Raw genomic sequence first — 13,173 nt, forward strand, 5'->3', positions numbered from 1 at the left:
TTGTCTTTTTGAGACAGGGTCTTGATATGCAGTTCAGGCTGGCCTTGAGTACAGTTTGTAGTCCTCGCTGGCCTCAAACTCATGATGATTCTCCCGCCTCCGCCTCCCAAGTGCTGGGATTACAGGCATGCACAACCACACCTGGCAGATTTCTTATGATAAATAGCTTTATCACTAGTATAGTGGCTTCCCTAGAAAATGTCTGTTATAAGATGTCTTCTAGATTTAAGTGGTTCTTGCTCTTTTTGTCTATCACAAGAACTTAACTTTCCAATATTTTAAGAATGGGAGGTTGCTATATATTTGTTTCTGAAATCTGTCCTTTTGTACTGGGCTATGGTGATGGTTATTACCCCTGGCAATCACAGTGTTGTCATACAAGGGAGAAAAACTGATTACAGCATGTCTGGCATCCCGATTAAAGTAGTACAGTTACCAATAACAATAACATCCAGTATAGCCTAGCAACTGACCAATTGTGATAACTTTTAATTTGATAACTTTAAACATAGGTGCAAGCTGTACATTTGTATAGCAAAATACAGCATATACCAGGAACTTGCATGCAATCAGTTTCCCCTTGGTAGATTGATATGATATTTTGGCTTTGTGGGACCTCTTAAGAAGCAGTGTCCTGCTGCTGCTGAGCCACTACTACTGTTGCCCATGGTGGTTCTGAGTCACTCTGGACCATTTTTGCCTGCACCCCTGGTGCTGTCGGGCCATCCTTTGGCCATGTTTGGGCCACTTCTGCCAGTGTCCCTGGTGCTGCTGGACTGCTCTGGGGCTGATCCTGGTGGTGCCCCTGGTCAAATATCGCTAAGTTTAAAATATGTTTTCCCAGTAACATTGAATCTCTGCCTTTAATCCCCTTCTATCACTTAAATATATATATTTCAAACATAATGTAAAACAGTTATTTTCACATTCAGTGATCAAAACACAATTTTTATACTTCAAATATGTGCATATATATGTACTTATAATACTTTGACTGTCAAAGAATATTTTTTGTTTTCTTCAGATTTACCATTTTCTAGTTGTGTTTTACAAGGTAAAATCCTGGTTCCCAAATAAATTTTAACTAAATAATTCAACTTTATAATTACCCTGTTCATAAATTATCTTTATAGCTACTTTTTGGGCACTGGTTGTCAGGTACTAATTTTATGTTTTGACTTCACCAATGGTACACTGAGAAGCATATTGAAGGTAAGAATTTAACTATATACTTGAATAAAGTACTTAAATTTTTTGAATTTTACAAATTAATAACAGTCTATTGCTTTCCTATACTTGAGTATGGGTTTATCTGTAGACAGCAATATACAGGCACTTACTAAAGGCTGAGAAGACAAGATTTAAGAGTTTCATAAATTTAAAGTCATTGCAATATAGATCACGAGGTAATGCAAAATATAGCATATATAGACTAAGACTCTAAACTTGGAATCAGGTATAAGAATTATAGCAAAACAAGTAACAACTTATGACTTGTGTGATAAGATTCTATCTTTAGATATTTTCTTTAACTTGTGTTTAAGACTTAATTATGTCTAAGCTCTATCAGAAAAATTGGACTTTTGTTGCCTATCTTGCACTAAACAACTGACCTATGACTACTCATCCTGAGAGTAAGATTCCTTATCTGAAAATAAAATTAACTGGATAGTTCTGAAATTTTCCTGTAGCACATTATGATATGACTCTTTAGTACTTTAACACTGCTTTCTGAACTGGTGCACTGACTTTTTCTTCAATATCATGCTTTTTTTAGTTGAAAGAATGCATAAATGTTGGAATGTCCAATCTTTTTTATTAATAAACCTACATGAGGATTCTTATTCATTTATTCTCTTAACTACATTGTTTTAGATACATGCACATTTTATATGGGACTTTTTGTCAATAAGAGAGTTTAGGATTTTTTTTTCATTTTTTTATTTTAGAAATTTTTCTTAGTACATTTGTAGCAAATAACGATCATATTTCTTATGAGGAGCTGCTGTCTGTACATAACACGTTTTAATTTTTTAACCCCTTTCTCCTCCCTTCCTTCCTGTCTTCCTCCATCTCCTGGTCCCCTTTCATTTTGCAAAAGATCTATCTCCCCATTTATCATTATTAACATTAATTTTGCTTTTAATATATATTTTAGGTTTCTTATAGAAAAATACCCATGTGATTTTTAAGCTGTGGGTCTGACTAATTTCATATAATATTATGATCTCCATGTGCATCTATTTTCCTACATATGACTCAAAGTTATCGTTCTTTATGGCAGAGTATTATTCCACAGTTTATTTTGTGTAGAATAAGAAGCCATGTATTATTTACATAAATTGATTTTTATATAACTATGGAAATAACAATTACTTAAAGAATCATCATTGTTGGGATTCAATTCTAAGAAACTAACACAAATTCCGGCAAGTTTTACGGATATAGGCTTTGTATGATATACTCAGCCCTGGAGTTCTTAGGCAAGTTCCTTGCCTGTCATGTTTTCTTCCTAGACTTATTGACGGAGAATGGAAATTCGGTAAAGTCAAACTGCACATGGCAATAAAATCTCTGATACCATCTGAAACATGTTCAAAGGTATTTCATCAGTTCAGAGAATAAAGAGATTTTTTGCAATACTTGTGTTTGCCATGATTTAGAAACAAGCTAAACAAACAAACAAGCAAACAAAAGAAACAAGCTAATGTGAAAAATTTGCTTCACTATAAGATTTTCTTGAATGGAAAAGAATACAGAGTGGTAAAATAGAAATGTACCTATTTTCTCAAATATGCATAGATGATTTAGGCTGAATTTACTTCTGTTTATGTCTTTGTAAGGGTTCACTCTGTCTCTTAGAACAAAGGTCTTCTAATGAGAGTTGTGTTTCTTTTTGGACAACGGAACATTATGCACCTCATTTTCCTTAAATTGTATTTGCACTGGAGAATAGATTTTTTAAAATTTTGAAATACTCTTAAAATCTGTCAGATTTTTTTTCTTTTTGGTCCATGACAAAATTGTACTAGTAGATGGTTAGGGATTTGCATATTATTTAAAAATAACTAAATTAAATTCACTAGAGTTTTTCAAGGTGTTCTTTGAGTAGAGATTGAGCTGCTGCTTTCAGTGCCTGGTCGCTTAAGTATATTTTAGTTACTGCCTGATACAGACTGCCCTCTGGAGGAAAAGGAAGTTTAAATTTGTACAGTCACTTTTTCTGTGTGGTTATTCTCCCACTTTGTCCTATCATATGGGAACAATTTTTAAAAATAAGTACCTTACATTAATATGAATTTAAGTAATTATACCATGAGGCTGGCTATAAAGATGTGATGTTTTCACATTATTTTCATTTATTTTATGAGTGTGAGGCTCATAAAAGGTTAAGATTACCTGTTGCATTTCATTGCCTCCCTCCCTCCCCTCTCTGACTCTCCCAGGCAAGGTAGTCTATAGCAGAAGTTGCAACAAAGTTGCAAAATACAAAGGGACTCCTAGTATTTCAGTTGCCTTTCTCTCCCGCTGTTGTTTTATTTTTTTTTATTTTTTATTTTTTGTTTTTCTCCAGTACCGGGAACCGAACTCATGACCTTGCGCTTGCCAGGCAGGCGCTTTTGCCGCTGAGCTAAATCCCCAGCCCCTCCCGCTGTTGTTTTAGATGTAAAGCGCTGAGTTCTATTTAAAACAACACAGTACTCCAGTATTCTTGCCAGACAAAATAATACATTAAAGCAATTCTTTAAATTTTCCAAGCAGTTTTCAATTTACTACCTTTGTTTTGCTAGTATTTTGAGTTAGGGATCAGACTCATATTTAATGTCTTGTTTTGTTTTGTTCAGTTTTTTAAAATGTATATTGTAAGACAAAGGAATTATAAGATTGAAAATAGTTAAAACTATTCCTAAATTCGACTTTGGTTTACTCTTGGCTTACCCTGTATAACATATCTCTGCTAAATAAATATCCCAACTTTCAATTACATTAAAACATGGTCCCTGTTTTCATATAAAGATGATTCTGGTTTTAGGTATAACGGCTGCAGCAATGGCTGAGGCAATGAAGCTGCAGAAGATGAAGCTTATGTCTCTGAACACTCTTCAGGGAAATGGAAGCCAAAATGGGACTGAATCAGACCCTGAAGATTTTAATTCTAACACAGGTGAGTGTCTTTAGTATTCACAGTAGGTAACTCTTGCTATTTCATTGTGGAGCAGGAAAGAGGAAGGATAAGAAAGGAAGAAAGAATAATATACATAGATTGATAATAAACATCTACTCTAAAAGGACAATTAACTGTACTGACTCTCACACACTGAAACTAGACAACAATTACTGGTCAGAATCGCATTTCAGAAACATTTAGATATTTCTATCACTTTGTTGCAGTGGAAATAAATTCTAATTCTTACAGTGCTTGCCATTGCATTCTCTGTCTGCTGAAGGCTATCCCCTCCTTACTTCACCCCAGGCTTGTTACTGTACACTTCTATATAATTTACCATGGAAAGGCAAGCTGCAAGCCTAGATTTGGTGGGCTCTACATAGAGAACCATCTGCTTAGCTAATTGAAGTCGTTGGCAGACTCCAGACATTAAAGACAGGGACAAAAGAAACAGGTAGAACAGGTAGCTGGCAAGGAAGAAAAGAAGAAGCAGAAAGAAGACACTGTGGAGTGCAGTGTCTTCCCCATCATACCACTTATATTTTTTCCACCTTTATCATATAATTCCATCTTAGCTATTGGGTTAATAATGTCCCCTAGTTATTGCGGTCTGATCACATCCACAATCTCCTGAATGAGTGCGGGCAAAGGCTAAATAAAAAGAGGCAAATGGAATGATGTCAGAGCTCCAGGAGGATCAAAGCTCTCTCACAGAATTCAAGATTCTCTCAGGGCTAAGACCACGACCTTCTCTGGGTCTCCCATATTTATTTGGTTATCAGAAGAATGGAGGGGAGTACTCAAGAAGGATGGAACCATTCAAGGACTTCTCCAAGCAAGGTATTAAGTTAATCCATCCAGGAGTGAGATGCCTGAGGCTATAGTCTTTATCTAGTTGAGGTTGATGTAGGTGTCCTTGGCTGTGATCTGGTCTTATCCTTTGAGGCTTTCTGGCTTCATCCACCACTGCAGGTTTTAGTACGGATTAGTGACTCACAAAGGTTCACTTAGTATGTGTCCACCATTTCCAGATAAGGAGCCTCGGCCTTGAACAGATTCACAAGTGAACATGAAAAGCCAATTGATTATTTTAAGTCCTGCTCAGGTCTGCTTCATAGTGGTCTCTATCACTTGGCCTTAGTGTGACCCCTCAGATCTCTTTTGGAAGTACCTGTGATTATAATGATCAACATAAATGTATAGATAAATATAAATACATTTTAGTGGAGAATAATATGTGGTAACCAATGGTGGTCTTAGCAGGTATAAGTATCCAAGCCAAGGTGGGTACAGGATATTATCAGACACAGGAAAATCAGTCAAGTAGTTATATTTATGCAAGTAGATTGTGAGTTTTCATGTAAAAGCATGTTGAATGTTTTCATCTTTGTATAGTGCCATGAAAGTGATCATTAGACTATGAACTAATACAGTTATTTTGTGTTTTATTACTCAGAATCTTAGTGGTATATTTATAGCAACTAGCAAAAAATAGACATATCATTAAGGGCAAACGTGTGAACTAAGTAAGCAGGGTGGCTGGTGACCATTTCTAAGACACTCCTTGAAGGATTGAAATTAATTTTTGAATAGAATTCTCAAAAATTTCAACTTTATAAAGCATCCATAATGTACAACATTTCAACAGCACAAAGGCAGAATGTTGATAGTATGAGAAGACAAAACTCACGGATTTCAAATGCTTATAATTTAGAGAAATAAAAATAATCATTATAAAATGTCTATACTCTGAGTTGGAATGTGATTAAAAACAATAAGAACAATAAAGTACTAATAGAATACACAAAAAGAAAACATTTCTTCTGTCTATGCAAATCTCCAATAGATTCAACTATAAAATATTGTATTTGAACTGATTTTTAAGGACATTAAAGTGAAACTCAGAAAATAGATGGCTTTAAAGGATGTGTTAAAGAGAACAGACTAATACACTGGACAGTTGTTTTGAAATGATGAGTCTCAAGGTCCTCAAGTCGTTTCAGAGTTGGGGATATGGTTGAGGAAAAGTTTAATGATTAGGAAATTTTTATTAGTTACATTCCTAGATTAACTCTAAAGCACCTTGTTATTTATGAACTTACTGACAAATACTTCTAAAATTAAATTTTAGACAATAAGTGATTTAAGATAATTATGTGTAGCCCTCCCATACTACAGATCATGCTTGTAGAATATGAAATAGGGATGCCATCACATGTCTAGATACTGCAAGAGCTGGCACTGATTCAAAGTGCCTTGATTTTTCTTTCATGACTCCAATGTTTGAACTGATTTTCTTTTACACTCTAAGGTGCATAGTGTAATTTATTTGCAATTGAATCTCAGTCAATCTGCCTAAAGATAAAGATGAAGCTAATAAAGGAGATTTTTAAAAACTTGGGCCTGACCAAAGTTCTGTTTACAAACTGGGTACCAGACCTCAGGTCAGACATCACCTGATCTGAATATCTACTCTGGACAATACTATTTTGATTACATCTCTGATAGTCTATATCTCTGACATATTCTCTCTTTTTTCTTCAATTAAGCGTGGACTAGAAAATAAATATTTTTACTTGGAATTCTAAAACTTTCTTAAATACTCAAGTCACAAAATCATGCTGGATTCTTAATATTCCATATGATTAAATATGACTTAGAATTTTCTTTATTTTCCTAGAATTTCTTTTTATATTTTTAGTTTACAGTATATAATGACTGCATTCACTGTAGGAGATTGGTACATGTACGTGACATGTTTCAATTCCCTTCTTTTCCCTCCTCTATCCACTCCCTCTTTTTTTTTCCAACATTAGACTCATTTATCTTATAAGACTTTATAAACTTAATTACAATATCATATCACAGTGATGTATACATACTCCTGATTATAGCAGTACAGTTCAAAATAGCTAAATCTTGAAAACAGGCTACATGTTTATCAACAAATGAATGGATAAAATGTGGCACTGTATTTATAAACAACAGAGTACTCTGCTGCCATAAAAATGATAAATTTGAATCATTTGAAGGAAAATGGGTGCACCTTAAGACCATACTTTAATTGAAGTAATTAGTAGATAACAGAAATTATATATATATATCAGATAATAGGAGCAAAAAGAAAGAAACAAAAAGGTATTGTAACCCAGTGCAGGCAATGTATCTAAAAAGTGGACCTTCACTTAGTACAGTGGTCTTACATGTTTGTTCTGTTGCCTATAAGTCTGGTTTTCAATATTATTTAGAATTTTCTATTCTTTTAAGTATGTATTCGATGACTTAGATCTCAGCTCTGAAATCAAGCTGTGTGAATATTTTCTTTTAATCCCTTCATGGGAGCATTCATTTTTATAATACACAATTGTAAATATAAATGAATAATCTTCAATTTATTTATACTGAGGTGAACATTTTACCTGAAACACGTTGGGTTTTCTAAAAAAACATTTTCATTTTGATCTACATAAAAAAAAATCTTTAAGAAGGAGATTTTTTTTCTTTTTAATTTTGAAAGGCATATGCTTGGTTTAAAATGCTATATTGTGACAGGATTGCTACTTTTATAATTTTTAAATTCCTAGCAGAAAAAATATGATAGATATAAAAACATATGAAATATTAAATTAAAATTTTTCCGTTGGTGTTAATATATTTACCTATCTTATTATTTCTAAACGGATTATTTTTGGTGCAAATTCCTTGTAAATTCTTACTCTAACTCTGCTGTTATCATTGCCTCTTGCCATTTAATTCTGAATAGCCTGGCTTTTATTTGTTTATTACAAGCTTTTTAAAATATGAACTGGAACATGATCTTCTACATAATTGAACTCCACAAGACAATGTGAAGGCATGAAACATGAGGATATGAGATTAACAATTGTGCAATTTGCTCTTCACAAGAAAACAAATAGGATAGCCACAGTTTCCATAATCAATGTCCTAAGGAAAATTATAAATCTATTGACACATCCTGAAATAAAGAGTATACTGTTCTAAAACTACAGGAAGACTGTATTTATTTGAAATAGCTGAATGTCAGTAAAGGGTAATTTTCCTTCTTACATACCCTCTTACTTTTTTCAATTGATTGTTTCTTATAATTCTGTGAGAACAGAGACAATAGGGAAAGAAAAAGAATTAATAACATCAGACTGAAAAAACATAGGTGTTAGAAGGTACCTAAACAAGAACATCATTTTCCCTTTTGAAGACATACCTCTGGTACTTTTGATTTGGGGTTTTGCTTAATAGCTTTTGTAATAGCTGCATCGTGATTCTGCATCAAGATTTCAGCATGAATAAAAACCTGTTCATGTTTCATTTAGCTCTAAATGAGAAATTCTGTATTTTATTGTTTTAGGAAATTAGTCTGTGTACTATTGCTCCTGAAGATTTCCAATTAATCACTAAAGGTTATGGATATGTGAGCTTGTGGGAAATAGATGTCTGTATTATTATAATTGTAGCTGTCAAATCAGAAATATAGTTATATAGCAGCAGTCCTTTTATTTTAAATTATAACAAAGACTTTGAGAGTTGCCCATTTAATTGTAGAAATACATGGAGTAATTTTAGCTGTGTTGCTTATTTCAAGAAGAACAATGTACAATGATATACTCTAGAGAATCTGTGATAACCATGTAAATTTTCATCCTTTGAGTATTTGCTTTGTTCTGATATTTGTTTTGATTTAGTTTCTGTAGAGCAGATGTTGAGTATTTTACTTTTTAGAAAATATAGTTTATAATGGAAAGAACTAAGGAGTATAGACTTGATCAACTTGTAAACTTGAATTAGGAAATCCCAAGATTACCTTATTTCTTTATGTCCCCCAAATGCCTCATTATGTATGGAACAAGATGTTTCAGAGAATTAACGAAAGCATGATTTTTAGCAAAACAATCATTTCTTACACCAAAAAACTGTTTTTCTAAGGTTTTTTCATAGAACTGTAAATGTTTCTCTACTGTCTTCCTTCCATACCCATGGAACTTTAAAGAGGTATGTAAGCCAGGAGACGCTATGATATTTCTCAAGATCTTTCTAAAATTTATTTCAGGAGCAAGAATCTCTAAATACAAGATAACTATTTATTTTATTTTCTCTTAATACCTCATGTAGTGGATTAAGCACTTCTTGTTTTGTCACTGCTATTAGAGTCAGTTTTAATAAAAATTACCTTAGAGTTAGTCTTTTCTTCACAATGACAAATTTAAAATAATATTTTCCTTAAAATATTATCTACTAACGTATAATCATTCTAGTCACTCTTTGTAAACGTTCACCTTTCTCCTGCTGTCAACCAGACTAGTATTCCAAAGAACATAAATCTACTTTTGGAGGAAAATATCTAGTTTCATTTCCTGAATTCTTCCTGAATGTCTCTGGGTTTGATGCTAAATACTTAGTTCTATTATAGATTTCTTCTGAGATGTTTAGCAAGTTTCCAACTTTGTTTCTAGCTTAGATACAATGAAGGAATTTGGGATAATCTAATTCGCTTTGAATTCTGATTTTCACTTTTATGATTCTTGACCATCATTGGTCCAATCCCATTTTCTATTTGTAGTTTTTTCAGTCAATGGGAACTCTTCTGAATCTGTGCTGTCACAATCTGTACTAGTTCTCACTAATTCTTCCATTTACTGTTATCACTTCAAATTCTGGGTCTACCCTCAAAAGTTTTATGTTGGTATCACCTTATCAGTATATACTTAATTTCATGTTCAGGGCATTGATAGAAATGATTTGTCCACCCTTGTAATCTCAGAGATTCTTTTTGTAGAATCCAATTAACATTTATCCCTGGGTTACTACTTTTTGGATGCCTCTTCTTGACTTCTAGAATTCTTCCCAGTTGGGTGAATTACCTGTATTTTGGGCTTATTGAATAGGGAGTTGTTCTGAATAGTCTCAAAAATCTTCACAAATCTAATAAATTACATCAATTTCCTTCACTGTATCTCTCAGACTCCCATTCTGTAATAGAAAGGAGGATAGATTCATTTGACAAGGCTTGATATTTAAGAACCCTTCTTGGCTGGAGCCTAGCATATCATTTTCAAGTTATCTGGAAAGCGATATGTAGTATTTTCAAGACACACAAATCATCCATGCAGACTAAATCTAAACAAATAAAAAAAATACCAGAAAGGGAAAATGTTAGTAATAGTTATTGAACTGGCCAAGCAATATAGAATTTTAATACCTTTCTCTAAAATGTCTGAGAAAATTATGCAAATGAGTTGTCATATTTATGTTAATTGAGAGACTGTGTTCATGAATAAACAAGTAACAATTAGCATATTTTATCAGTTCAAAAGTGTTTATTCATAAATTAATTGGAACTTAATAAAAACTTCAATATTATTATGCTTAGTATGCAGCCAGATTCCAAAAAACAATTCCCAGTTTATATTGATTTTGAGTATTCACTTCTTCAGAGATATATAAATATCAAAATACTTAAATGAAAGACATTAAACACTGTCATGATTTATTCCCATATTTTTTATAAAACACAGTTTAAGAAATCTAAAATTTAACATAAAGTTGGGCACATTATTATCCCACATTTAATGGATTCTACATAAAAGTGCATATATAATAAAAGGGACATGGAAATAATCACACTTTAAAAATAAACCTCATTTTCTGTGGTTCTGTGACACTTGGATTCATCAATTCTGAAGTCAGGAATATGGCTGTGTGGACCTAATGGATACACTGAACTAAGTTTCATAAATATGTGGGTCTTTATTGGAAAGTTTGATAGTTCTTTGGGATCCAAAGTGAGAGTGTGAGTGAGATACAATTTATATACCAAAATATCCAGGCCTTTATAATGTATAATTCTCTGATTTTTGTATAATCACAGAATTATACAACTAGTAGAACAATCTAATTCCAAAATTTAATTATCATCTCATAACTGTTAGGGCTCATTTCCCATTTCCCACCAATCTTCAACACTGGAAACTACTAATCAAATAATATATATATTAACTCTATGAATTTACCTATTGAAGATATTTCATATAAATTGAATGACACAATATGAGATGACTGTGTATGGCTTCTTTCACTTGGCACAATGTTTTAAAAATTCATCCATACTGTCAGAACTTGTAACATCTATACTGTGAGAACTTCATTCTTTTTGATGCCTCTATAGTATTCCAGTGTACAAATACAACATGTATTGCTTATCCATTTTTATATTCATGTACATCTGTGTTATTTATGCTTTTTTATTATTGTAGATAATACTGCTACCAACAGGCAGATGGTAGTGTTTTTATTTATTTATTTGGTAGCAGAAAAATGTGTATTTATTTCACTTGGGTATATACCTAGGAGTAAAATTACTGGGTCAAAATATAACTGTGTTTAACACTCTGAGGAAATGCTAGTTTACCAAAGTGAGCATAACCTTTTATATTTCTGAAGTTAATATTTTAGATTATACATTTGCAGATTGGTTTCAAATATGTTTACTTTCATCATGCATTTGCCTTTTCCTCTGTACTCTATGGGCTTTGTTGTGCAAATTTCATGACATTTTAACATTATAATTCCACTTAATAAAAACAAGTTTATCCTGCCAAGTAGCAAAAATTCCAGTGACTGTAGGAATGTAAAGAGCAATAGTTGTGACTTTAAAAAGCATTGAAGAAGTGAAATATGGACTCCCTGTACCCCTAGCTTGTCTGTGGGTGCTGGGCTGAATCCTAGACATCTTCAGAAAGCCTGGTGAGGTGCCGCTGTGACTCCCTGACCAGCACACAAGGCAGGCCAAGCCCCAGGCACCCTCTGAGACCTCAGTAACCATGCCCCACACCCCAAGAGTGTCTGTGGGTGCTGAGATGAACCCCTGACATCTTTAGAAATACCAGTGAGCTGCTGCTGCACCTCACTGACCAGCATGTGAGGCAGGGAGATTCCCTGGGCACACTCTGAGGCCTTGGTGGCCATGCACTGCACCCCAACAGTGTCTGGGGGTGCTGGGCTGAACCACGGGCATCTTCATTAACCCCAGGGAGCTGCAGCTTCATTTCCCTGAATAGGGTGCATGGCAAGTGGAGCCCTGGGCACCCTCTGGGGCATTGATGGCTACTAACCACACCACTAGTGTGTCTGTGGGTGCTGGGCTGAACCCTGGACATCTTCAGGAAGCCCAGTGAGCCACTCCCAAGCCTCTAACACTAGTGTGTGAGGCAGGAGGAGCCCTGGACACCTTCTGGGACCTCAGTGGCCATTCCCAGCACAACCCGCATCCCCGTGGGAGCACAGCTGAAACCCAGACAGAGTCAGCAGCCTTGGGGATTCCACCCCCACCTCTCGCCTGCCAGCATGGCAACTGGGCTCCATCCTGGGCAATATCTGAAGCCTCCCTAACCATGACCTGCATTCCACCCACTCTGGTGGAAGCTGGACTGAATCCCAGACAGCTTCAGGAACAACAGTGAGCCTCTTCCACCCCTCCCTGACACATCTGGGAGACAACTGAATACAAGAAAGTTTTGGGAGCATCTGAGACCTAACCTTGCCAACACACACCAGCACAGGAGCCACACTGAGCAGTGGCAATCTTCAGACACTCGCCCTGCCACTCACACACATTTTTGAGACTGAGTTTGACCTCCAGGGAACCACTGGATCTTCAAAAATGACAAAATGAAGGTGCAAAATGCAATCTCAAACCTCCACACCACCCAGAATAAGTCCAGGAGACATGAACACAGAAAAGCCTGGAAGTCATACATGTGAAGTTTCAGAAATGATAGCAACTGAAGTAAAGAAACAATTCCATCAGGCCTTAGCAGATATCAGATGAGAAATAATCCCTCAGGTAAGAAAAGAAATGACAACAATAATGAAAGAATTCTTCAGCATATCCAGAGATGATGTTCATAAGAAAATAGAAGAGTATAGACAACTTATGGAAACCTTCTGTAAATAATGTAGAAAACAATTAGAATACATGAAACAGATTCAAA

The 13,173-nt window shown here is 34.6% G+C and overlaps 1 protein-coding gene across 1 annotated transcript in view; it reads left to right on the forward strand.

Annotated features, from left to right (window-relative positions):
- Window positions 1-13,173, forward strand: part of Dach2 (dachshund family transcription factor 2) — a 618,325-nt gene that overhangs the window by 404,468 nt on the left and 200,684 nt on the right. The window contains exon 4 of the mRNA XM_005409722.1: window positions 4,034-4,165. Coding sequence (XP_005409779.1) covers window positions 4,034-4,165 — 132 coding nt within the window. The remainder of the gene's footprint in view (window positions 1-4,033; window positions 4,166-13,173) is intronic.

This window comes from Chinchilla lanigera, unplaced genomic scaffold (assembly GCF_000276665.1).
Source record: "Chinchilla lanigera isolate Chin_1 unplaced genomic scaffold, ChiLan1.0 scaffold00124, whole genome shotgun sequence".
In the NCBI taxonomy this organism is placed as follows: Eukaryota; Metazoa; Chordata; class Mammalia; order Rodentia; family Chinchillidae; genus Chinchilla; species Chinchilla lanigera.